This window comes from Macrobrachium nipponense, chromosome 17, assembly GCF_015104395.2.
Source record: "Macrobrachium nipponense isolate FS-2020 chromosome 17, ASM1510439v2, whole genome shotgun sequence".
NCBI classification, from domain to species: domain Eukaryota; kingdom Metazoa; phylum Arthropoda; class Malacostraca; order Decapoda; family Palaemonidae; genus Macrobrachium; species Macrobrachium nipponense.
In genome coordinates, this window is record NC_087210.1 from 71,207,032 (window position 1) to 71,234,813 (window position 27,782).

A 27,782-nucleotide genomic window follows, 5' to 3' on the forward strand; every position below is an offset into this window, starting at 1 on the left:
GGCCAAGGACTCGTGTTAAGTTTGACTAATCAGTTTTTTTTTTTTTTTTTCTGTGCTCTCGCTGAAACTCACTGAAAAAAAGCGGGGCGGCCATATGGTAAAAAACTAACCATGGACTCGTCTTGAAAATAATCTTATTAAGTTTCCCACACTCAATATAGAATAGCTGATTATGGAATCATCCTAACCTGACCCAACCTTTCGGTCGCGTTCAAGTGACCTGAACCAATTGTTGGAGCTCTTCCTCTCCGGATTCTGTCACTTAATAATATAAACATTCTGTTGCCAGGTTTCCTGGGCAAATCGAAACTAAGGGAAAATGGAAAGAAACAGCGTAAAGCAATTGAAGTTGTCGTACAGTACCGGGAAAACATGTGAAAAAGGACATAACACTAACAGCAAAATTTTTAGCAGTAACGTAGTAAGTGGGGCAGAGTATACTCAGGAAGGTTGGGTGAAGGGGGTTGGCTGTCTGGGGTGGGACTGCCCCTTACATAGATTTAAAGGGACAAGGAGCGCGTAATATCACACAACACTGTACGTCTGGCATGCCTGACATACTTGTCCGTCGAAAAATCTGAAAAACTGAATTTTGGTGATTCTGACGACTCGATTTTTTAATTTTAATTTTATTTTTTATCCTATCATCCCCTTGAAAGAAGACCGGATTCATAATATATTTATAATGAAAATTCCCCATATGGATGTATTATGGAAAACATGTCGCCAGACGAAAAAAAGAGCAATTTGGCATCTAGACCAAGAACTAGAGCAGCCATATGACCCCCTTAAATATGCATGTCAATGCATCTTTAGATTCTCCCGAGTCTAGATATAATAATAATCTTCTCCTTTAATCTTTAACTTCAATGCATTTGATTGCTTTTAAAATTCAAGCACATATGGGAGGGAATATATACATATATGCAATGGTCAAAACAAACGCGTCTGCAAGTCTGTGACTCTCTGATTTAAATTTCAAAAATTCCAATAAGTCGTTTTCGAATGACTTGATTGACAGAAGATAGAACACTGGCACGACGAGACATTTGCATATATATATATATATATATATATATATATATATATATATATAATATAACGAGCTACAATGTCCTTTGATATCTAATTCGCTCTACCTCGGAATTAATATATTTCATATGTGCTTAACCGAAGGGAATTGGGGTTTTATTTTTTCGATAATAGACTTGCCTGGCACCGGGGCGCGAACCCACGGAGCCTTTCAAATCCAGGAACGTCAGTGAAGCTTTTACCTACTACACCTGGATTTGAAAGGCTCCGTGGGTTCGCGCCCCGGTCCAGGCAAGGTCAAGTCTATTCATCGAGAAAAAAATTCCCCTTCGGTTAAGCATATATGAAAATATATTAATTCCGAGGTAGAGCGAATTAGATATTAAAGGACATTGTAGCTCGATATATGTATATGAATCACGGAAATGTGATATGACTTATATATATATATATATATATATATATATTTATACATATATATATAAATAATATAATATAAATATATATATATATATATATATATATATTATATATATATATATATATATATATGTACATCCCTGGGTGTTTGCGTGAAATTCAATGCATAAGCAGTACGTTCGATAATATATATGTGAATATATTATTTCCGAGGCACAACGAATTGGATATTGAACGATATTTGCAGCTTAATGCTTGCATATGAATCATGGTGATGTGATCAGATTGATTCATATATATATATATATATATATATATATATATATATATATATATATGTCTGTAAGTGTCATGCCTGTAGATACAATGACAATCGACGCTTTCAGTTACAGATGAAGCGTATTTGTATTACGTGTTTCTCTTTCTGTCTACACGTCTGCTGGTTGATTTTTTGCTCACTGAGATTGCGACTGAGTCATACGTTTCATTTTCAATGTTCATTTTCAAAGCGCAATTGCCCATCATTTGCATAATAAAGATACGATTGAGTACAAGCACGTCATTTCTGTATTTTTAGCAGGTACGAACAGTAGAACTTCACCTTACTAAGGAGATTCAGTATCCGAAAGCTAATGGTAGCATAAATGTCAGTTAAGGGTATATACAATTTTACTTGATATTAGTATTAGATTTTCCCGTCGTTAACTACATCAGATTCTGGCGGAACAGAAACATTTAGACCTGCGATAGAAAAAAAAAGTCAACATGTTACCACCTTAAATAATTTTCTGGTTACCAACTCTCTCTCTCTCTCTCTCTCTTTCTTTCCTTATTTGTGTATGATAGTGCACTCTCTTTTATCAGTAACGACCTTAATCGCTGTTCTTGTACGTGTTTTTTTTTTTTTTTTATCTCGAGGTAAACATGTTACCTTCTTTGACAATTTACTGGTTGTCACGTCTCTCTCTCTCTCCCTCTTTCTCTCCCTCAATCTCTCTTTCTCTCCCTTAATCTCTCTCAGTCTTTTTCTCTTCCGCTTTCTCTGTGTGTGTCTCTCTCTCCCTCAATCTCTCACTCTCTCTCTCTCTTCCTCTCCCTCTTTCGCTGTATTTCTCTCCCTTAATCTCTCTCTCTCTCTTTCTCTCCCTCTTTCACTGTGTCTTTCTCTCCCTTAATCTTTCTCTCTCTCCCTTAATCTCTATCTCTCTCTATGACTGCTGGAAGTTTAGTAATTTAAGGGATGCTGTTGTTCACTCCTGGTGAAAAATCATTTGCTTAGGCTAATTGTGTTGCTCGGTTGGGAGCTGTCCATGGATAAGCGGATGCGGCGACTGTGGGAGTACTCAACCACACCTACCCCCCCCCCCCCCCCCCCCCCCCCCCCCCACCCCACGCTCCCCTTTTTCCTTTTCAACTGGTCACAATAGAAATATTGAAACCAAGACACTAAGATGACTCAAGAAAAGTTTAAGTTAAAGCACACATGTGCGAAATGCAGTGTTAACAAGTGGCGCGTAGACTACAAAGAGGCATGCTCATCAAAGCTAGGTACTCAGTGTCTGTCTCTCCTGTCAACAAGAACAGGAGATAGCTAAACTGAGGAGGGAAGTAGAAGAATTAGCAAAGGAACTAAAGGAGTTGACAAAGGACAAACTTGAAGGCAAGAGAAGAGAAGACAGGATGGAAAAGGAAATTGGAGACCTACGAAGTGAAGTTACAAACCTTAAGAAAGAAAAACAGGAATTGAACAACGACATAGTAGAAAAGGGCGAGAGTATAGTAGAGATTAGAAAACAATTGCTTAAGACCAGAACCAGAAATGAAACAGAAACAAGCACTAGACTAGGTACAAAGAAAGAAGCTTACAATAATAAAAATGATGAATTCAAGAGAGCTGTTGGTAGAAGAGTAATAGCAGCCAGAAAACACAATTGTCCCCAAAAAGGAATCGACACAACGAATAGACTTACTGTGCTCTCAGAAGCAGAAGAGGAAACAATCTTAATCGGACACTCGTTAGTAAAAGAGCAGGGCTTAAATTTTGTCGCCAAAAACAGAAGAGAAAAGTAAATTCTTATCCAGGTGCAAGAGCAAAGAAGATAGCTGAGGCAGTAAAAAAAATCAAGGTAAATAGTAGAAAAAGTGCAATCATAGTGCAGGAAGGAGGAAATGACTTGTTTCTAAAAGACGGAGGAACTGGCCAGACAGAAGGCCTTGTAGTCAACTTGACTAAAATTGCAGAGAACATCCAAGAGAAAACTGATAACGGCACTCTTATAGGACTTTTGCCCAGAACCAATGTAAGCCATTACTCCCTTAGCAAGGCAATTGGAATCAATGACAGTCTGGAATTAATATGCCAAGTAAAAGGTGTAAGGTTTGTAAACTTATGGGACAGATTTATAGGGAATAAAAAAAACTATATAAAAGAGACGGAACTCACTTGAATAGGGAAGGAGTGAAACTAATAGGAAACTTTCTCAACAAAAACCTCTTGAAACACCTCAGTGAACTGAACTTTCAAGTTAAGAAATCGGAAAGCTCCCAGAAGCTGGCTAGTAGTAGCACTGCAGGTAACAGTGACAGTAAGGGAAACTAATAAAGCCAGCGAGGACAAAAGAGAAGATAGAAAAGTCCCTTAGAGTGGCACAGCTTAATGCACAATCAATTCGGAACGAAGTAGATATCTTCAAAGCATTGGTAGCAAGTGAGGAATTAGACATAATAGGTATCACAGAAACATGTATGCAAGAGGCAACAAGATACTTCGTAGGAGAGTACCAGATAGCTGGATATAAATTGTTCAAAAAAGATAGACTCAATAAAAAAGGAGGAGGCGTTATGTTATATGTTAGGGACCACCTCAGTCCAATAGAGTGTAAAATTACAACCATGCAAGAAGTGATTGGCATCAGTATAAACAGCCTAGGGAGGAAGATAACTCTAATATTAGTGTACAGACCTCCCCACCAATCACAAATGTCCGATGAGGAGCTGTATACACTACTAGGACAAGAGATAAACAACAAACTCTGCATAATAATGCGAGATTTCAATGCAGCAGTACCTTGGGAAACGATGACCTCCGCATCAAAGTTAGTAAGGAAAGGAAGGAATTTTTAGATTTTTTAAAACAAATGTAATTCGCCTCCACCAAGGTCATGCACCCTCCCATCGCCATACTCTGTTTACATACAAACCTTGGACTTCTTACCATAGAGAAGTTGTCAGCGTAACTTGCTAAATGTTATCATTCAAAAGCACTTTATAATTCTTCCATGTATTAAGTAAGTTAATATTTGAGCATCCAGGTGCCCCAGAGAATGCTGCCCTGCTGGCCATTGTTGATGAAAAATCGCCAAAAAAAAAAGAAAATGTTCAAAAACCTTGAGAAGAATTGGCATTCGAAAAGAAAGTTGGAAGTAAATGGCAAATATAAAGTCAATCTCAGCCACAACCATAATGATCATGCATTAATGTTACAACACAATCACACCACGTACCTACAGTTTCCAACAATATAAAACTATCCCAGAGTCAACAGTGTTAGACAGGAAATCACTACTTGATAACTTTGCCTTTGTTTACCACACATGTTCAAAACAAACTATTTACTCAGAAAAGGGGAAAGGACAAAGGCAAGGCAAATGCAAGTTTTGACATGATTGCAGTGTGTGTTCTGCTATCCTCCTGCAGATCGATCATACCCAGATTCGAGATAGACGATGATTTATGGGAAAAAAACGTTTTTTGAAACACCCTTCGGGTCGTGCTCGACCCAGCTAACCTATCCAGGGTTAATGAGATTAGACTACCATCAACAAGTCCTAAATAAGCTAGGGAGTACGTTAAAAATCTAGAGTACGACGAGAACAAAGACATAGATAAGCACTGGGAAGCCTTTCATGAGGAATACACAGAAAAACGCTGAAGGTGTATACCATTAAGACAAATACTAACAAATGGCAACCCTCAGCCAAAGTGGTTCAACAGGGAAATTAAAAATAAGATAAGTGAAAGAGACAGATTGCATAAATCAATTAACCTACACCCAACACCAATAGAAGCAAACAGGCATAAAGAACTGTAGATTGGTGGACAAATTAGTAAGAAATGCAAAGATAAATGAAGATAAGAGAGTTGCAACAGTTTGTAAAGAAAACCCAAAAGAATTCTTTACGCATGTTAATTGTAGGAAACCATAGGTCCCTTAGGGGACATTAGAGGCAAGCTGGTGAACTCAGGCTTGGAAAAAGCAGAGTTACTGAATAAGTTTTCCAGCAGTGCATTCACAACTGGAGACACTACCTCAATACCGGAATGTGCTATTAAATATGAAGGGGCAGATCCACTGGACAAAATAATATTTACAAAAAAGAGACATTTAAAAAAACAAAATAGAAAAAACTCAACAAGTTCAAATCTCCTGGCGGATGGGATCATCCAAGAGAAATTAAAGAGCTAAAAGAGGAGATAGTTCTTCACCTATAGAAACTCTACAGGGAAAAGTGCTGAACAAAAGGAAAAAAGGCACCAAAACCGGAGGAAAATAGGAAATGTGACCCCCCGTTTACAAAAAAGGTCTAGAGAAGAGTGGGAAATTATAGACCAATCTGCCTAACATCGGTCGTTTGCAAGATTTTTGAGTCCATAATTGCAGGTCAAATTGTGGATCACATAGATAGAAACAAGTTATTGTTAAACAGTCAACACAGTTTCAGACAAAACAGATCCTGCCTATCAAACCTCTTGGAGTTTTTTCATAACATGCTAGGTATCTACAACAGTAGTAGATCAATAGATATACTCTACTTACCTTTCCAAAAGGCCTTTGACAAAAGTCCCACACAAGAAACTGATGACAAAAAAGTTAGAGCTTAGGAATATGTATTGAGAAACAGCAGACTGGGTCGAAGACTGGCTAAACTTATAGAAAACAGAGAGTCGTAATAAATGGTGGAGAATCAGAAACCGGCAGCAGAGAACAAGCGGAGTTCCCCAGGGTTCTGTCCTTGGCCCTCTTTTGTTTTTTATTTACATACATTGATGTAGGCTTAACTAGCAGGATAGCCAAATGTGCAGATGACACCAAACTAGGTGTAAATGCAGGAGACCCAGATGCAGTGGAAAGTTTAAGAAATGATCTAATGAAAATAGGAGAGTGGTCAAAAAATGGCAAATGCCTTTTAAAGTAGATAAGTGTAAAGTGTTACAAACAGGAACAAACAACCTCCATGCCAGCTACATACTGCTTGGGAATGACATAAATAGTGTAGAACAAGAGGAGGACCTTGAGTCATTATTACCAAGGACCTAAAATCCACAGAAACTACTGGGATACATTAAGAGGCAGTTCAAATACAGAAACAAGGAAACTGTGCTGCAGCTCTACACGTCAATAGTTAGACACCATCTTGAATATGCAGTACAGTTTTGGTCACCAACACTAAGAAAAGAAATAAAATAGATTAAGAAGGAGTACAAGCAAGAGCCACAAAGTTAATTCCATCCATCAGGCAAATAGGTTACCGAAGACAACTAGAGAGCCTGAACTTGTATGGCTCAGAAACACGACGATTGCGAGGACAACTAATAGAAACACTTAAAATACTGAAAGGCATAACAAAAGTAGACAGTAACCTATTTACATTAAACAAAAACCAGACAAGAAATAATGGATGGAAACTAGAACTGAAGAGATACAACACATCCTTAGGACACTGTGAATGCACAGCAAACCTGCTCCTACAGATAAGTGAGCGCACGATGTCTCCTCGGATGGACTAACAAGTCTTTGAGGCATCCTAATCCTTGTAACTCCTTGTAACTCTCTCTCTCTCTCACTGGAACGTGACTTGAATAGAACGGTTCCGGTCCTTCCGCTGATGGACAGAGAGGGAGGGAGGGACTCCGATCCCCTCACAGGATCGAGCCATGGCCACACCTCTGCCCCCAGAACCCTGGGATAGCAGTAGGCTCAGCACCGAAATAGAAGAATCGCGTGCTTGGCAAAGTCAGTTGTTGCTGTTGCTATTGTTGGGGGGTTAGGAAAGGTCTATGGAAGAGCCTAAAAAAAATCTGAAAAAGGCGCTGTTGTTGTTGTTGCTATTGTTGGGGGTTAGGAAAGGTCTATGGAAGAGCCTAAAAATGGTCTGAAAAAGGTTGTTTTTGTTGTTGTTTTTGGGGGGTTAGGAAAGGTCTATGGAAGAGCCTAAAAAAAGTCTGTAAAAGGATATATTATTCTATTTATTAGAATGAAAATGTAAAAAATAAATAATGGGCATGTTAAACAGTACAGCACAATTATTTCGAATAAAATATAACGGATTTATTTTAATTTTCTCCCTGTTTTACTTACATCTTTTTTTCTCTCTTACAGTGACACACCTTAATTTCGGCAGTAATATTGAATTCATAGATCCTGGAAAAATAATCTTCTTACAAGGATTTTAATTATTTATTCATTTTTTTGGTTTATTTATTCGTGTAGTACCTGTTTCTGCATTATGCACGATTGACGTGGTAAAAGTTCAAAATACGAGTAAATAATAACCGCTATTCTTCTCTCTCTCTCTCTCTCTCAGGCATGGAAACAGAGAGAAGGAATTGCCGAAAACATCATGGAGCTTAAATATCAGAAAGAGCAAGCAAAAGTAGATTAATAGTGCCCAAAACTATAAGGAAAGCACACAGAACATTAATCCACTAGGCACCAGCATCGACAATGCAGCATCTATTCAATGCGTTGCCAGCTCATCTGAGGAATCAGGAGTGAGCGTAGATGTGTTTAAGAATAAGCTCGACAAATATCTAAGCTGCATCCCAGACCATCCTAGATTGAAAGATGCAAAATATACCGGAAGATGCATTAGCAATTCTCTGGTAGACATTAAAGATGCCTCACACTGAGGGACCTGGGGCAGCCCGAACGAGCTGAAAGGTCTGTAAGGTAAGGCAAGGTCTCTGTGAGAGGTAGGAAGAGGAGAAGAGGCTCAGGGCAGGAAGGGAGGTCCCACCCCTCCCTTTCTGTCCTCAGATTCTTCTTCTTCTTCTCTCTGCCTCTTTGTCTGTCTGTCTCTCCTTCTTTCTCTCTTTTATATATATGTATACCTACTATGTACATGAATATATATAGAAGACAGAGAGAGAGAGAGAGAAGTGTTGCCCTCTCCCATACAAGAAAAAGCTGGCGAAATGAAGAAAGTTTGAGTTAACAGAGTTCTCAACAAATTGCGTGTTATATTGCTCCCCCCCCACCCCCCCCCCCGGCGCTAAGGGTAAATATTAGTTTCTTCGAGCGAGAAGTCGAATCTATATAGTAGAATAAATATTGACGTCACTCTCTATATAGTCTCCGTAAGAAGGATCCGTGTTTCTTTGGTGGTCTGTGTTGGTGCGTCGAGAGTTTTCTTCTCTTCAGATGCTGTTTTTTGTGTTTTTTCTTCTCTTCAGATGTTGTTCTTTGTTTGTTATTTTGCATGGTGTTTTGACATTGCACGGAACCAGTGGTGATTCAGCAACGGGACCAACGGCTTTATACGTGACTTCCGAACCATGTCGAGAGTGAACTTCTATCACCAGAAATACACATCTCTAATGCCTTACTGGAATACCCGAGAATCGAACTTGCGAGGTGGCAGGCCAACACCAAGCCGACCATGCTATGGAGGAGTTATGGAGGTCCATTTGACAACGTCCTTGTGTGCTGTGGTTTTTGTGAGAGAGAGAGAGAGAGAGAGAGAGAGAGAGAGAGAGAGAGAGAGAGAGGGAGGGTAGTTGGTAGTTGGATGGTTAACGACTGAATTGGCTGTTGGTGAGTTCTGGGTTGTCTGCTGGTGCTGTTGGAGTTTAGAGTTATGTGTTTTCAGTTAGTCTCTGGTTAGTCTTTGGTGAGAGCTGGTGATGATCAGTGGTGTGGCAGCAGTCTGTGGAAAGTGTTGAGGGCATTGAAAGTCATTTAGGTAGATCTAGGGTACTATTCCGCAGCGGCCTAGACTATGGCAGTTGCGGTTTTTCTATGCAGTTTTACCTCCTGAACAAGAATTTTAAGTAATATTTATTTGGACAACTGTAATTAACCGTCAGGGGCCAGTACTAAACATGGCAAAATACATTGGACGCCCCAATCCCTAGTGGATGTCATATCCGCGATTACGTTCCTTGCAGTCCATGCGGAACTATTCTTTAGAATTACCGTCATTTAAGTAGTGTGTTATTGGTTTGTTGCTGATTGTTGTTGGGTTTGATATTAGTTGCCTAGAGTTGTTGTGCCTGTGTTGGATTTGTTGAGCTTGTGAGTTTCTGTTGAGTTATATGTGAGTAGTTGTAATTGAGAGTTGCTGTTGTTGTTGGGGAGCTGTTGTGGTTTCTTGGTGTGGTTGTGAGTTGTTGAGGGTTGTGGTTGGTGAGCTGTTGTGATTCCTTGGTGTTGTTGGTAGGTGTGTGTGTTGCCTTTTTGCGTTGTTGGTGATTGTTTGTGCACTGGTCTTTTGTTGTGGTTGTGTTCCTTGGTTGTTGTTGAGTTGTGGTTGTGTTCCTTGTTGGGTCGCTGTATTGTTGAGTTGTGGTCCTTGGGCGTTATGTTGTTGAGTTGTGGTTGTGTTCCTTGTTGTTGTAGTGTTGTTTAGTTGTGGGGTTGTGGTCCTGGGTTGTTGGGTTGTGGTTCTTGGTTGTATTTGGTGGTGTCACAGTGACCTTGACCAGCGGAGAGCATAGCATAGCCTGGAGTATCTGGAGTTGGGTAAGTACATGTGTTTGTGTTTTTATTGTTCTGTGTGTAGGTGTAGGTCAATTGTCCTGCGTGTATTCTGTAGTGTAAAGAGGAAAGTGTGACTGAGGGTGAGTTTGGTAGCTGGATTGATTAAGTTCATGTGGGGGGGGGGGGGTGGGGATTTTGCCTTGCTTGTATTTTAAGCTTGTGATCCCGCCACAATGCCACTGGGGCGCTTGTTGTTCTTTGTGTGTTGTCACGAGGTGCAAGAGTCCCTTTGAGTGTCATCTCTGAAGCTAGCTGAAAATCAATTATTAATGTTGTGCCCCTTTTGAAGGTAGAGTAGTTCGCTTAGCTACCTGCTTCTTTCTTCTTGATGATTAGTTCTACAGTCTGGTTCTATGTTTAACTTTATGCTTCTTCTTAATGTTAGTAACCCCTACTGGTATTTAGGAGTAGACTTGTAAACTGTGAAAATGACCGTCTGTCGAAAAAATATGGGTGGCTTACTTAACAAGCACCACTAATTGCTTGTTAGATTTTGGGTCTAGATCCAATATATGAGATACCAGATGAAACTAATATATAATACATCTGCAGAATCTGCTGATTATAGAATGACCAGTGACAGACATTTTGGAGGGTGGGTTTCCCCTGACAGATGCACTGGAAAAGGCGGGGGGGGGGGGGGGTGGGGGGGGGGGGGGGTGTTAATTTTATCTAGATCCAACTTAGGAGATACAGAGTAAAATTTACACTACAATAGCACTCCACATCCTAGAATACTGTGGTGGTAATGCCAGACATTTTAGTAGGTGGTTACCCCCTGACAGACACCCCACAACGAGTTGGGAAGAGGAGACAGGATCTGCATACCAAGTAAAAATTGTACTACAAGAGCACTTCATATCCTAGAATGCTGTGATGGTAATACCAGACATTTTAGTGGGTGGCTTCCCCCTGACAGACACCCCACAACGAGTGGGAAGCGGGAGGGGAAGACAAGATCTGCATCCAACATCGGAGATATAAAGTAAAATTTGTACTACAATAGCACTGTACATCCTAGAGTACTGCAGTGGTAATGACAGACACTTTAGTGTGTGGTTACACCCTCCCAGACACCCCACAAGGAGTGGGGAGGGGGAAAGGGATGGGGAGACAGGATCTGCATCCAACATCGGAGAAACCAGGTAAAATGTGTACTATAATAGCACTGCACATCTTAGAGTACTGTGATGGTAATGACAGACATTTTAGTGGGTGGTTAACCCTTCACAGACATAACCTACGATTGGAAGGGAGAGATGGGACACCTTGAAATGATTCAAAATCTATCATAGGCAATATTAATATTATGAATATGATAATTATCTGAAAATCGTGAGCCTGATAAAATGTAAAAGGCAAAAAATTCAAGAAATATTGTGATGTTTCAGGATAAGAATTACTGCCGGAGTTATTTTTTTTAATTCCCACTGAAGGATGGAATATTTCACTTCATTAATTCCATCACATCTATATAAAAAACTATGTATGAGACTTACTAGGCCTGGTCTACTTCTATAGTTTACACACACACACACACACACACACACACACACACATATATATATATATATATATATATATATATATATATATATATATATATATATATGATATTAGCACTATCCTTTGGCGTGGAGTTATTACTTCACACAAAGTGGTATTTTATCTGAATGGGAGGGGGTCACAAGTGACAACAGCTACAAGTATGTGTGCTGAGCCATTTCTGAATAATTAAACCAGTCATATGGTGCCACTCTCAATTCCTCTAAAAAAAGAAATGTAAGACAAGTATTCTCGTTTTAATAGCGTCTTTGGTCATTTTCTTTTCTTGCCTATAGTTAGGGCACTGCAGCCCTGTCGAGGTTCGTAGCCCAACGTATCTTACCATAGCTGAATTGTTCTTTAGTTGCTGTTGGTTCGTGTAGATGAAATGAAATTTTTATCGGATATGGGAGTTCGATTGATATTAAGAACAAAACCCCATCATAAAGAGCCGTTTTAACACCCGCACATTCACAAAGTGATGATGTATCACAACACAAATAATTACTGGAAACGGAAATGTGAAAGAATTGTTCAGGATAGGCTAACTATAATCATTAAAACATTTTCCCCCATTCTATTCCCCTCCCGAAGTTGACGATCATACAAGTTGGAGCTCCTGACTCCCAAATTAAGTTGGCCTATAATATCATATCAATTATCTAATAGTCCAACTATTTTCGGCTGCTTCACTCAAATTGATCTGTACGCTATCACCAAGTATCAGGTACCATATATATTCAAGGAAGAAAATTTAAACTCAAATGAAAATTATACTTACGCAGGTTGATGTTTAAAGCCAGCTGAGTGAGTTTGTCTCTTAACTTCCCGCAGGCAGCCTATGTAATGTGTTTCAATATATTCTATCGATGCTGGCTTTGACGACCATCATTCGGCTGATTTTCTCTCTAGTAATATTTTTACTTTAATTGTTCATTATATCCAGACAGGCACTAACATCATATTATATCCTCACGTCTGTTCAATGTATTTACCATTGCTAATATGATTTATAATGCGTCTCCAACACAGTCATAAAAATCGGACAACCGAATTTGCAAATATGTCAGCTGTGTACAAAGCATAGGGCGTCAATCACTGGAGTAGCGATCTCCCTGCCGAGAGTGACTTCGGAAGGCCATATTGAATAGTCTCGGTCCAGCTCTTAGTACTATATTTTATTACTAATACTTTTTTTTAAATCTTATTTATTTATTATTATATTATTATATTATTATTATTATTATTATTATTATTATTATTATTATTATTATTCGACCCAATTTCACAGAGAAAAATTACCTTACGAAACAGGCCAAAAACACTCCAACCATTGTGGTCAAGGCCTAAGCATCTGCTCTTGGATCTAAGCAGTGTCAAGCATAAACGGTTCCTGTTTAAATACAGGACTTTCTTTGCATACAGTAGCGAAGCAATAACTAAACAGTAATGTAGTACAATCACTAAACACTAACACTCACAATGCACTTACTCAGTAAGCACTCACACTTGCATACATTCACTATACACACACACACACAAACACACATACACACTTAATATAGTCACACACACACACTCACTTAACATACACTCACACTCAATAACACAAAACACTTTGAATACCCAACACTCACTAGGCACTCACTGCACACTAAATGCTCACTAAACACTTAAAACACTAAATTCACTAAATACTCATTATACCCCAAACACTCGGTAAACATTCACTAAACACTCACTTAATCTTAAACATTAATAAAACACTAAACACTCACTAAACCCTAAGCACTTATTGCATACTAAATGCTTACCAAATTACTTATTAAATACTAAACAGTGAATGAACATCCACTCATTAAAAACTCAATAAACACTTACACACTAAACATTTGCTAAACACTAACATTCACAAGACATTCACTAAACGCCCACTTAACATTCGCAAAACATTCACTAAAACCCTAAACACTCACTGAATACTTACGCACTAAATATTCACTAAACACTACCATTCACAAGACATTCACTAAACGCTCACTTAACATTCACAAAACATTCACTAAAACCATAAAGACAAAACATTCACTGAATACTGACACATTAAACAGTCACTAAACCCTAAACATTCATCAAACACTTACTCATAAACATTCACTAAACGCTTACTCACTGAACCCTAACAATTCGCTAAACACTTACTCATTAAACAGTAACGATAGAAAAAATTCACAATCACACTAATTTTTAATTTCTCTTGTTTTCTTTACATTAAAGCTAGGTGATTATTGACTATTTCTTTGGTCTAGTTTGCTCTTATATTTATTCATAATCTTCTTGAGGAATGGAAATGTTCGAAATAACTTGGTGTGGAGAGATTGTTCAAAAAATAGAGCTCCTCTGTGTCCTTCCTCAGCCAGGTGTATTATATCTGACGAATTTTACACCAGCCGAAAAAAGAATCGACTATAGTAACAACAATATTCATTCATAAAACCGATAATACAAAAATGTAGCCATGATTTCATTAGTATGAAAGTCAGTTGAAACCAAAAGAAGGTAGTCCTGCTTCGGTAAAACAAACCGAGTAGGCTATAGAGCAATTATTATGATCTGTACCCTGACTATAACGTATATATTACACATGTAGTACTGTCTATTTAATTGGTGCGTATTAATCTAACAAATGTTATGTACATAGACATTTTACAGCAATAATTCTAATAATGATAAGAACTTACTTGCTACTTTACAGTGCCAGTCTTCCAGCCACCGCTACATTAATTTTCATCTCGTAAACAAAGCTAAAGCGAGTACTATAATTGAAGTCAGTTACTTGCTTGACAAAATAGTAATATGACCGAATTATTATGGGCCTAGAGATTACTGTTATTTATATGAAACAAATAAATAATTTTTGTGTTAAATAAATACAAAGGATATAGAAAGGATAAAAATATTTATTAAATATATCACGATAATATATATATGGGTCAATAGTAGCCTACTATACTGGTTTAGACATTAATTATCCGGGCTTGCCCTTCCCCCTGCCCACCTGTTAGGGTGTGTCTGTCAGGGGGTAACCACCCACTAAAATGTCTGTCATTGCCATAACAGCATTCTAGGATATGAAGTGCTTAGTTGGTATCTCCAATGTTGGATGCAGATCTTACTCCCCCTACCTCCCTCCCTCCCCACTCCCCATCGTTGTGGGGGGTATCTGTGGATGGGTAACCACCCACTAAAATGTCTGGCATGACCATCACAGCATTCTAGGATGTGCAGTGCTATTGTAGTACAAATCTTACTTGGTATCTCCCGATGTCTACCCCCTCCCCCTCCCCCCTACTCGGTGTGGGGTGTCTGTCAGGGGATAACTACCCACTAAAATGTCTGTCATTACCACCACAGTATTCTAGGATGTGCAAGTTTGCTATTGGGGGTCAGTTGCTTCAGTTGCCTATTGTGTAAATTTTTACTCGGTATCTCCTAAGTTGGATCTAGATCCAATTAACCACCCCCCCCCCCTTTTTCAGTGCGTCTGTCAGGGGGAACCCACCCTCCAAAATGTCTGTCACTGAGGTCATTCCTTTATAATCAGTAGAGTCTGCAGATATATATATATTATCGTTTCATCTGGGGTTCCAAAATAACAATACCAAGTAGGGGTTACAGTCGTAATCTCGTCCACGTTAGTATCTCAAACGTCGGTCTGCGAGGGACTATATTAGTCTCTAGGAGAAGTTTGAATGAGACGAACGGCATGAGTTTCTTTCTTTACTGTTGCAAAGAATACAAGTTACAACTACAAAGCTTATAAATTTATTTTTGGCAGAGTTTCTTTCTATACTACAAAGTTTATAAATTTATTTTTGGACCCTGGCAATATTTCTACTTCTTTACTGAACGACGGCTGCCGGTCCTCTCTGTCTTCTTCTGTCGTTCTGAAATTCAGCCACCCACGGTTCGGATTCGGCACCACCTCCTTAGGCGGTGTAGGTTCTTGTTCTACGCTCAACTGGATTCTTGATACGTGGAGTGGTCTTTCCTTATCTTTTCCCCATCCCCTTTTAGGTGGGGTTAACATGTTAATTCCGCCTTTGCCAGGCGGAGTCAATAATTTAACATGTCAATACCTCCTTCTGGAGATGGGGCTCCATTACTGATAGAAGCTGAGTAATTCTGGTGCGAGGTCACAGGTCAAAAATTTTATGATGGTATTAAGATTTTAATTGCGATGGTGTTATGGTCCAACTTCCTGTGACTAAGGCTTTTTTTTTTTATCAAATTCTGGCTCACACACCAAAGCTCAATTCTCTCTCTCTCTCTCTTCTCTTTCTCTTTCTTCTTATTTTAAAATAACTGTACTTTAATCATTCTCTCTCACTCTGTTTTTACGCTGCCCTATGTACTATTATTTTTTATAGCTATCATTACATCACTCGGTCACCTACCAAACATTGTCTTCAATGTTTAATATATATGAAAAATGGATATACTAAAAAAAAATGAAACAGTACAACAAAATACACAAAAATTGTTCTCTCAACTTTGGAAGAAAGAAGAATTGTAATAAAATTGTAAAAAAAAATCATAGCAAATGTTAAAAATATCAATTTATAAGTATATCAAATTAAAAGTGCATTAAATCATAACCATAATAAATGAATACTCAGAATACAATATCTGAAAAAAATATGTTAGAAATGATGTTGCTATTAAGTGTCAATTATGGGTCATTTCTTTTCATTTCTGTCAGTATCCCATGTATCTTTTTGATAATCAAATGCCTAACTATGATAACAAACAAAACAATAGTGACTACTATTACCAGCAGATTTACAAATGAAAGAATTGGTGCAATATGTTTCGTATACAAGTAAATAGTCATCAACATAATTCATGTTCTCAAGTTCCTTTAATTCTAGCTAAGACAATTTAAACGCATCTATTGTAAATGTGTATATAATTCTTCTATGGCACATGTTTGTTGAAATGGTATTCAGTGAAAAGATGTGGTTCATAGTATAATTAATTTGGTATAAGTAACTTACATGATGTTCCAAAAGACTTAATATTCTTAAATTTCAGTTGGGTGGTGACATTAGGACAAGTGACTGTGGCTATAAAAGTATCTAATGAAAATACAAAAATGTCTTCATTCACTATATAGTTGCTTCAAATGACTTATTAAATGACTGTGTACACACATCCTTTTCTTGATTTTGTTTTAAAATCAACTGTTGGATACAGGGATGATCATTGGTAGTCATATATAAGTTATCAATATCACCTATATACTCTTTTTCCTTCAAAATTACACAATCATTGAATTGTTCATCAGTTAAAAAGGCTAACATTAATCCATGTTCTTCCAGTGCAAGATGAGTACTTAGGGCCTTTCTAATAATGATCTGATTTTCAATATACATAGGAAAGGGATATACAGAAACTAGCATATTTAAAATTTTCGTATTGAAAGGTAGAACTAAAATAATTCTGTCATGGATTACTTTGGCACTTATCAAATTATAGTACATGAAAATATCTTCTACTAAAGGTGTGCAATGCTTCTCAATTATATAAAATTTAATAATGTCTTCTAATTCTTGTGGAGTGATTAGTATTGGGCTCAAAATACCTTTGTAAGCATGTCAGACAGCATTGAGCATGTCTTTATGTTCCTGTAACATCACTTCACTTTCCAGTGCAAAGGTATTTAAGAACTGTATATTTTCTGTGGCACTGAGTGCCTTTGTTACATTCTGATTTATTTGAATTATGAGGACTTTCAATTTTTCTATCTGTTCTGCATTTTGATTGTGAGAGGCAATCACTTTATTTATCGCTGTACCCCCTTGCGGCTGTCAATTCTTTCCTTTTCTTGTTCTACATTTGCTTCGGTAGCAACTCCAAACAATTGATTTAGAACAGTTCCAATGAAGGGTAAGAGGGATCTTTTGGACCTTGTTCTCAGTGTGTTATCTATGTTCATGCTCAACTTTTCCAATAATGACATGGCACTGTTTTTATCATTCTTCTGTAGGATCGCTTTAATACCATTTTGGATTTCTCTTAGTTCACTTTCACGTTTGAGCTTTGTGGAAATATCTATACTAACTATTCGAAGGTCCTTGATCATTTTGACTTTCCCAAGTCTTTTTAACAGGGCACATTTTCTTATCGCCACTTCTGAAGACATGAGTTCAATTAGAGCTAGTGCTATGATGAGCCGCATGTTTGCCTCTGCAAAAATTAGACTTAATCAGATTTTCTTAATATATAGACACATAAATTGCACTATATACATCATAGTTATGATATTTTCAGTCCAACAATATTTACATATGGTTATATACACACATTTTTACCTCTTTCTGTTTCTTAGATCATCATACCTCGTTGTAATTGGATTTTCTACAGTATTTTCCTTCCTTATGTTTTCTATATCTTTAGTAGACCATGGGTCTGTTTTCACTACCTTTACATGATTCCAGTGAACTACCTTTTCCTTTAGATCACTTTCATTTATTACTCTGTATTTATTTGATTTTAACACTGCTATTACTGTATATGGCTCAGTGAATTTAGGAGAAACCTTTACATTTGGACCTTCTGGTACATGATTCTTCACACAAATTTGAGTACCCACTGTAATGCCTGGTTTAGTGGGATTTTTGTTACAGTATTTTTCTTGAGTCTTATGTTACATTTCCGTGCCAAAAAACCTCATTGCTCACTTTCTTGTTAATTTAACTTGACTGATCCCATTTTTTATTTATTTATAGGTCTAAGACTACCGAGTACCAGCACACTGAATTGTCAAAGTCTAACGAACTGAAGGCATCTCGTCAACATCCTTCAGTTTTTGACATCGTTCTTTGTGATATGCAGTAGGGAGCATCTTCCACTTTTTTTTCCAAGAGTTGCGTAAAGAACGCAAAATCGTTAATGATTAGAAGCACGAATTTCCAGGTAGTTTCTGCGTTTCTGAATTCAAATTCCATACGTGAAGGTAAGGTGACATTTTTAACGGTTATGGTATTTACTTAAATAGCCAAGTAAGCAGTTGCATGTATTGCAAACGTAAATAAGCATGAAGGAGATATTTCTCTAGGTATAAGGGTCAACGCATTTTGACATTTATACATAAATTTCAAAGTCAGTGGACCCTTTTTGGTTTATCTTTCACCCCATTATAGATTATGCCTTTACTGGCGTAATCACGAGTTCCCGTGTAGAGACTCTAGATTTGATAAAATAAAATTGCAAAGATCAAATACTTTACTTTTATTCATAGCAACCCTTGCCAGTGATGCATTTAGTAAATTACATTTGCTTAACTGAAAAGAAAGTCAATGTAATAACTGGAGAAAACAAAAATTGATAAAAAAAACTTATAGACGTTACACATGAACTTACCAGAGCATGTAGTACAACAATCCAAACACATGGCTCGGAAAGCTTTTCATTACAGGAAGAGTAGCAGATAAGAGAGAAATAGACATGTTTCAATTGTTATTCCTCCAGATAAGGAGTCGATAAATGTCGCTCTTGGCAAGACCTCTTGGTCGATGCTTCCTGCATTTCTTGACTTCCTCGGAAAGGAAAGAATAGGTCTATTAATTGAAAACGCAGTGTGCCAATTGAGAATATTTTATTTACAGGTAACAGATATATAACAAGTAATACAAATAAGACAAGAATCATTCTAGAACAAGTAAATTTCATAAAAAAAAAAAATTCCATGCAGCTGTAATCATGAGTTTCATTATTTACAATAATGCATATATCTCATAACAGGTAGCAAAAGTATCCTGGCCACTGCCTGTTTCGAAAAGCCAAATGTTTTACAAAGTTAGTCGCCTTCCAAACTTCTTTTCTTTGATGGACAGACAGCAGACATATTGTGGATTGGGCTGACGATTATTCTGTGATTGATCCACCAAAAAAATTGTGTACAAAATTTTTTAAAGTAACTGATTTAGAAGAAAAAATTATTTAAAGCTACCAACAACTGATGCCCAAAACGGAAATGTGCTTTCCTACTTAGATTTTTAGAAAACTGGCGTTACGGATGGAATGGTTGGGAAAGGAGTCGTTGAAGTAAAAGTTGAACCACCATCTCCTCCTCCACCAAAGCCTCCTCCTCCTCCAAATCCACCACCACTACCTCCTCCTCCTCCTCCTCCAAATCCACCACCACTACCTCCTCCTCCAAATCCATTCCACCACCCTCCTCCTATCCCTCCCCCCAAAGTCCTCCTCTCCAATACCTTCCAAAATCCACCACCACCTCCTCCTCCTCCCCCAAAGCCTCCTCCTCCTCCAAATCCACCACCACCTCCTCCTCCTCCACCAAAGCCTCCTCCTCCTCCTCCAAATCCACCTCCTCCTCCAAATCCACCTCCTCCTCCAAATCCACCACCACTACTGCCTCCTCCACCAAAACCTCCTCCTCTTCCTCCTCCTCCGAATCCACTACCACCACCTTTTCCAAAGCCTCCTCCTCCCCCTCCAATTCCTATACCTCCACCCCCTCCGAATCCACCACCACCACCCTTTCCAAAGCCTCCTCCCCCTCCTCCTCCGAATCCACCACCACTCCCACCTTTTTCTAAACTTCCTCCAATTCCTCCCCCACCTCTATCCCCTCCTCCTCCTCCTCCTCCATATCCACCACCACTACCTTTTCCAAAGCCTCCTCCAAATCCACTACCACCTCCTCCAAACCCTCCACCTTCTTTCCCTCTCTCTTTTCCAAAACCTTTATCTCCAACGCCTCCAAGTCCCCCACCAAATAGCCATCCTCCAACAAACCCACTACCTCCCCCAAGTCTTTCTCCACCAAATAAACCACCAACTCCCTCTCGGCCAAGTGCACCACTTCCATCTGCTCTTCCTTCAAACCCGACATCTCCTCTACAGTCATAACTACTCCTACCGTGATGCTCTCTATATCCACTCCTCCTCCATGGCCAATTACCTTCCCCCCCCCTCCTCCCCCTCCTCCTCCTCCTCCCCCTCCTCAAAACCTCCTCCTCCGCCTCCTCCTCCTCCTCCTCCTCCTTCCTCCTCCTCCTCCTCCTCCTCCTCCTCCTCCTCCAAAGCCTCTACCATTTCCCCCACGGTGATGACCTCTTTCTACTCCAGATCTTTCGTAGGAGCCCTCAGCACTCCAGGAGGTGTCCACACTTAGAGTCCTAGTACCACCGTTGTTAATGGGAGGGTTGTCTACTTCAGCACAGGGTTTGTTTGTGAATGGGTGACCTGACTCGGAACAGCGTTTGCGTGTGAGTGTTTCACCTACTTCTGTGCTTGCTTTGATCGTAAGACTTCTGCGGCTTCTTGAAATTGCCTTGTAGTTATCAGCTCTTTTGTCCGTTCCTACATATGGTGGGTTATACAATGAATGACCTTTGTATAAACTTGATTTGTGACGATGAGGATCATTTGAGTTGACGCTTGATTTGTTAATGAGTGAGTCGCCTGTTTGTGCTATAAATCTAGTTGTATGAACGTTATCTACCTCTGCGAGTGGCTCACCATTCCCTGCATCTGGTTGAGCAAGAGAACTTCTTGTGTCATTCTGGGTATCACGTGGTTCGTCAGAATTTGAGCTTTCCTTCCTGCTACCGAAGTCCTTTGAATGAATAGGGTCATCTTCTACATTTCTATCTTTCGTGGGCTCTGTTCCATATTTCTTGTTGGCGGTGGTCATATCAACGAAAGCACTGCCGTAGGTCAAGCCGGGGTGCACTCTGCTAAAATCAGAGGGCAAGTACTTTCTTTCCTCATTTTTGTGAATGATAGGCTCAAGCGTCAGTGCCCCAACTTGTTCTCCGATGAGCCAGTGACTGGAAGAGTCTACTTTCCCGGGAGCGCCTCCGTTTAGGCCATTCTCATTTATTACGTTAATGAGATCTGGTTTCGTAAGGGCCACTCGTATTAGACCGGCTATCAGCACAGTCACCACACCTGAATACATGGCTGCTCCCTCGAATACAAAACTCGCCTAAAATATAAAAAAAAGACAGATGTGCCACAGTATCTGAATATGAAGTAGGTTGCTGCTATTAATAAACAAAAGACATAAATATACAGACACAGATCACGAACCGTAAAGTGGTGCATACAGGGAAAGAATCTGTTTCGTATGAAATTAATTCTGAAATGCTATGTCATTAAAAATGAAATAGATTCACACACACACGATATTGATATAACACAAACACCAATTAACTATTAATAGCTTAAAAATTCTCATATTGCAGATATCATCTAAAATGCACACTTTCATATATATATATATATATATATATATATATATATATATATATATATATATATATATATATATAGAGTATGTGTATTAGAGCATGGATTTTTATCATATACAATGTGACTGTTTTATGTTCACCACGGTTTAAAATGTTGTTTGATATCCAATGCTCTATACTTCGGGAATACCATCGACAGCAAGGACCGACGACTCTCAGTGACGTAGAGTGAATCGAACAATAAACGACATTTGTAACTTGATACTTTTGGAATAATATATATATATATATATATATATATATATATATATATATATATTCAAAACTATAAATACGCATAAAAAATAATAAGAGCAACACATACCTTTTTTTTTTTTAAACTGAAGCAAGACGTACGTTCCTTACGAAGCACAGGATCACATCTCAACCAGCTCTCTACGCCTGCCAAACTTGCTCAAGTAACCCACTACCCGTAGCTTATAAACCCCTAAGGAGTCTCTTGTGTTTACGTTTCCTTTTCAGGATTCCAGGAACGTTGAGTTAGTCGATCAAACAAGACCTCTACACCTTCCATTTCCTTGCAAAAGGATTTCCTCCATCTTTTCCTACTCTCTTTGCCTTTGTGATGCCGCCGGTGAAGATGGGGACTGTCGTTATTGGTGAAAATACTTCTTATCGGCTTTAATTATGTCGTCTGATGCAGATGTATCATTCATAACATCATTCCTTATTAACATAAGGCTTTTATTATTATTATTATTGTTATTATTATTATTATTATTATTATTATTATTATTATTATTATTATTATTATATTGATATTAGACAGGACATGTTAAACATTCTTCTCTTGTCATTTTATGTAAAATTTTCTTTTTTTGTATTTTGTGTACCTACATAGAACTTTCTTCTCTTGTCATTTTGTGTAAAACTTTCTTCTCTTGTCATTTTACGTAGAACTTTCTTCTCTTGTCATTTTAAGTAGAGCTTTCTTCTCTTATCATTTTATGTAGGACTTTTCTCTCTTGTCATTTTATGTAGAACTTTCTTCTCTTGTCATTTTATGTAGAACTTTCTTCTCTTGTTATTTTACGCACGTAGAACTTTCTTCTCTTGTCATTTTATATAGAACTTTCTTCTCTTGTCCTTTTATATAGAACTTTCTTCTTTTTATTCTATGTACAGACGGCCAACGAAGAATTGGCGTAGTTTCTTAATTCATTGTTTGTTATGGAAATATTGCCATATGCAGATGCCAGATTATTTACTTAACAATAAATAACATTTCCTTTCAAAGGTGCTATACTTGAAATAAATTACATTAGAAAAGAGTAGACTTATTCAACGTATTAAAGATAATTATTTTGCAAAGTAAGGAAAATATATACCGATGGGTCCACAATTCTAATTTTATTCTCAACTCTACCGAAGCATTTTGAAGTTGGCTTTGCTGCCGCTCGAGTCTTGACTCAACATATCGTACTGCACTGGGGAGTTGTCATTTCGTCTCTTACAGCAGATAAACAATACATCAAGGCGTTAACATTCTTTGAAAACGATGTTTAATTAAACTAATTTTGTCCTTTGATCAATAAAATAATTTGCATGACACATTTAGTGGGCCTAAATTGGACTGATTTTCACACATGATTAGCCTAGGTCTATTTTCAGCAGTATACTCTCTCGGATACTTAATATAAATGAATATTTAAATCAATAATATATATATATATATATATATATATATATATATATATATATATATATTAATCTGCTTTATCTGATTATTCCCGTTATTCGCCTTTCTTCTTATCCTTTTCATAATTGCCTAACATAATTAACTCAGACCTAGCTATTCAAAGTCAAAAAGCAATAATAAAAAAAAATCAAACGAATATAATTCAGTCTTATTTTTTATCGAATTCCTTGCATATCATCCTGTTTCATTTGGACGCGTTGGAAAGCTGTGGAAGTCAAAACTGACGAATACATTAAGAAAGGCTTACTTTCATTAAAGCTTTCTTAGGTTGATCTTTCTGTAGCTATTCATTTCTTCTAAATAGAAATTAATTCAAATTAGTTTCACATGTATACCTAGACCTACTACCATGAGCATATTATAAGTAGCTGAAAGGATAAGAAATATGAAAGGTGACGTTCTCGTTTAAGTCTATTTCATGTTTTTATTCATTTATTTTATTATTTTTTTTTTTTGAAGAAAAACCTACTGCTTTAATCAAGGGTTGCTCTTTGACGGCTACAGGGTGTAAGACGAGTGTATGCACATATTTTGGGGAATGAAAGATAAAGTTTCTTTGAACAGAAAATATTTTATAAACATGCATTTTAAGGCGTCCGTTGTCGGTGCAGGGAATTTTAAAATAATCGTTATCATTACTGATGCTTTCACGCGATGGAGTTCGTATCGAGAGAAGTCGGCTCGAGCGTGGCCACCGGCTCGAGTCGCCTGAGATGTAGAAGAGAGCGGAGGTGGCGTATAGGAGTGATGTAGGGATTAGGCCGATGTTAATAAAGTATCTCCAATAAAATGTATTCTTTAGGTTTTGAAGAAAAAAAAAATGCATACATCATTGAAACTGTTTCCCTCCCTATCCGTGGTATTCATTGGCCACCGATAAAAAACAAAACAAAGAGTAAGCCTAACTGAATCTCTCATCCATCAAAGATAAGTTTGCTTATTCATTAGACTTATTCATTAGACACCTATCTACGATTTCAAGAGTAGATTTAAAAATCTCTTCCTCTCCATCTAAAGTATTCATCAGACACCAGTCATTATCGTAGAGCTAGTCATGATTCCTGGTTCAGCAATGTCGTGACGATGCACTAGAATTCAAAATTCACAAATGAATGTTGCTCAGCAACGTTTACACTACTTTATTGTCTTGCTCTCTTGTGGTGCTTTGAGGTGTTACACCTCTAAGCCCATGTTCTAAATTTTGCCGATCTTTAACCAATTTCATTCATGCATGTATGATTCTCTCCGGTTTATTAAGCTTTCTTGATATCTCTCCAGCTGGACCTTGCACCGAATGCAGTGCAATAATTGTCTCTCGCTCATCGAGGGATGTTTCTTAGACCGATAAATGACACATTGACAGATTCCCGTGCACATAGCATCAAAAGAAATAGAGTTAGGTCGCCTGGTTCACACTGTTAGGATATCGTTTTTTTTTCTTTTTGTTTTTAAATTTGATAGCATTTTGTGAGATTCCAATTTTTTCTGTAAAATTTAACAAATGGAATAGTTCAACTACCTTCAACTTAATATTGAAATGATAATTTAAGGACTTTGTTTATGCGATGCTACTAGTGATAGGAGTCTCCTATCTATTTGGTAATGTATATCTATGGTTGTGATATGACGTTTTTTATCACTTCGTTTCGTTCACGTCAATTTTGCTATATGGAAAATAGTTTTACACAATAACGTAACATAATGTTCTAAAGATATCAGTGACTCTTTTTAACGTCATTACATATGATTTCTTCCATCTTTGAAAAGAAAAATCGATAAATAAGGCATGAATCGTGCGTCAGGCAGGTGAACGAAAAATTATGAAACTCTGCCAATAGTTTTTTGGCCGACAGTACATATAACTTTCTTCTCTTTTTATTTTATGTACGTAGAACTTTCTTTTTTTGTCATTTTATGTGGAACTTTCTTCTCTTGTCATTTTATGTAAAACTTTTTTCTCTAGTCATTTCTCCTCATGCATTTTATATGCATAGAACTTTCTTCTCTTGTCATTTTATGTAGAACTTTCTTCTCTAGTAATTTCATGGAGAAATTTCTCCTCTTGCTATTTTATGTAGAAATTTCTTCTCTTGTCATTTTTATGTAGAACTTTCTCTTCTTGCCATTTTGTACATGTAGAACTTTCTTCTCTTGTCATTTCATGGAGAGTTTTCTTCTCATGCCATTTTGTATACATAGAAATTTCTTCTCTTGACATTTTATGTAGGACTTTCTTCTCTAGTCATTCTATGTAGAACTTTCTTCTCTTGTCATTTTATGTAGAAATTTCTCCTCTTGCTATTTTATGTAGAGATTTCTTCTCTTGTCATTTTAATATAGAACTTTCTTCTCTTGTCATTTTCATCACATTGTTTGCTAGCAAGCCCGAATGAGTTCGCATGAGGAATGTAGCAAGGAACTATTATTCATTCTTATACAGATCAATACAACATCTACAAGACGCTTCCGTGTCACGCAGTTCGTTTTGACAGGTGGAAAAATAAAAGGTAGAGTCAAAATTACTTATTATTTCACGATTATGCTGCTATTCACTTGGCAAAGATATCACATTGTGATGATTCTTTTCCGTAGACATTATCACAAAATTAAGGAAATGGTTTTATACCGGCAAATTAACGACGGGAAAAAGTTATTCCTATACATACATAATAGTCATTTAATCAGTCTATGATCAACCCGACCGTATACGGGATTCGGTGATATATCTCAATAATTTCTTTTTCATTTATTCTGTAAACAGACATACTAACGGAGATAGGTAGGTTGCATGCAATTAAGCTTTAAGTAGTGTGAAATATGTTTTAAACTATTTGTCCCTTTGAGTTTTGCAACTGTCGAAAAAAATTATTTTACAGTTTTTAGCTTTCTGTAAAAGAATACTATTGTGCCGGCATTTTCTGTCCGTCCGCCCTCAGATCTTAAAAACTACTGAGGCTAGAGGGTTGCAAATTGGTATGTTGATCATCCACCCTCCAATCATCAAACGTACCAAATTGCAGCCGTCTAACCTCAGCAGTTTTTACTTTTATTAAAGGTTAAAGTTAGCCATAATTGTACTTTTGCTAGCCTATAGGTACCAGCAACATAGGCCACTACCGGAACGTGGCTGAGGTTCATCGGCCGCGACCAAGAGTTTTAAGGGCCGTGGCCGAAGCCACCACCGGACAGAAAACTCGATGATGGAAAGGAAATTTCGGCGCATTTTTTCCTTTTTTTTTTTACGAAAAAATCAGGGTCACTACTTCTGTTCCTATAACCTTCCCCTTTTTTAGAAAGCAATCTTTATTCATTATTCTGCTGTTAGGTCCTACTTTCCTCATCTTCAATTCTTTTAAGGGCAGATAGTATATATGGGAAACCCTTCATTATCCCAGTTTTATAGCATTACCTTCTCAATTTCCTTGTAGTGTGAGTACGTGAAAAAAAAAAGTGCTTAGGAAATGTCAGAAAATCTTGATTACCTTTTCTATACACGATTCATTTTCAATCTTTTTCATGGTGAAAGAAATAATTCACATAGTCTGACAAAATTTATTTGTTTACAAAGTCGAGTGGTTTTTGACAAGGCTGTTTAGTGACACAAGCTTAATAAAATATTCAAAGGCTTACAACTCCTTAGAGCAAAAAAATGACATGCTCAAAGTATCACATGGTTTTTTCCCTAAATCAGGAAAATTATATTTGAACATTCTAGACTTGTATTAATCCCAATACATGAACTTAAGCCTTACAAGTTTTACATCTTGTTGAATTTATCCATCATGGGTCTTAATTTAAATATCTTGGGCTATTGCAGGTCACTGAAAACGATCATTTGTCTATAGTCTTACATTTCATTACAGAAAAGAGGCGTTATTTCGTGGTAGCTGGATATCAACCAGCAGCAAGCAAATGGATCTGTGGTTCTTACAGCAAATAGCTTTAAGTAATTATTATCAGTACAAGTTCCATTCTCTAAGAGTTA

The 27,782-nt window shown here is 37.6% G+C and overlaps 2 protein-coding genes and 1 long non-coding RNA gene across 3 annotated transcripts in view; 2 read left to right on the top strand and 1 right to left on the bottom strand.

The window, feature by feature from the left end:
• LOC135196315 (uncharacterized) overlaps positions 1 to 19,026 on the top strand; it is a 38,952-nt gene extending 19,926 nt beyond the window's left edge. Inside the window, exon 3 of the long non-coding RNA XR_010310377.1 lies at positions 18,547 to 19,026. This is a non-coding gene — a long non-coding RNA (uncharacterized LOC135196315). The remainder of the gene's footprint in view (positions 1 to 18,546) is intronic.
• An 814-nt stretch (positions 19,027 to 19,840) lies between these two features.
• On the top strand, positions 19,841 to 20,692 carry LOC135195942 (uncharacterized). Its single transcript, XM_064222443.1, has one exon. The coding sequence runs from the start codon at positions 19,841 to 19,843 to the stop codon at positions 20,690 to 20,692; it is 852 nt and encodes a 283-aa protein (XP_064078513.1).
• A 94-nt stretch (positions 20,693 to 20,786) lies between these two features.
• On the bottom strand, positions 20,787 to 22,478 carry LOC135195943 (uncharacterized). Its single transcript, XM_064222444.1, has 2 exons — positions 22,403 to 22,478; positions 20,787 to 21,773 (listed from the first exon to the last, which is right to left on the bottom strand). The coding sequence occupies exon 2, from the start codon at positions 21,744 to 21,746 to the stop codon at positions 20,787 to 20,789; it is 960 nt and encodes a 319-aa protein (XP_064078514.1). The 5' UTR covers positions 21,747 to 21,773; positions 22,403 to 22,478.
• Between the last annotated feature and the right edge of the window lie 5,304 nt (positions 22,479 to 27,782).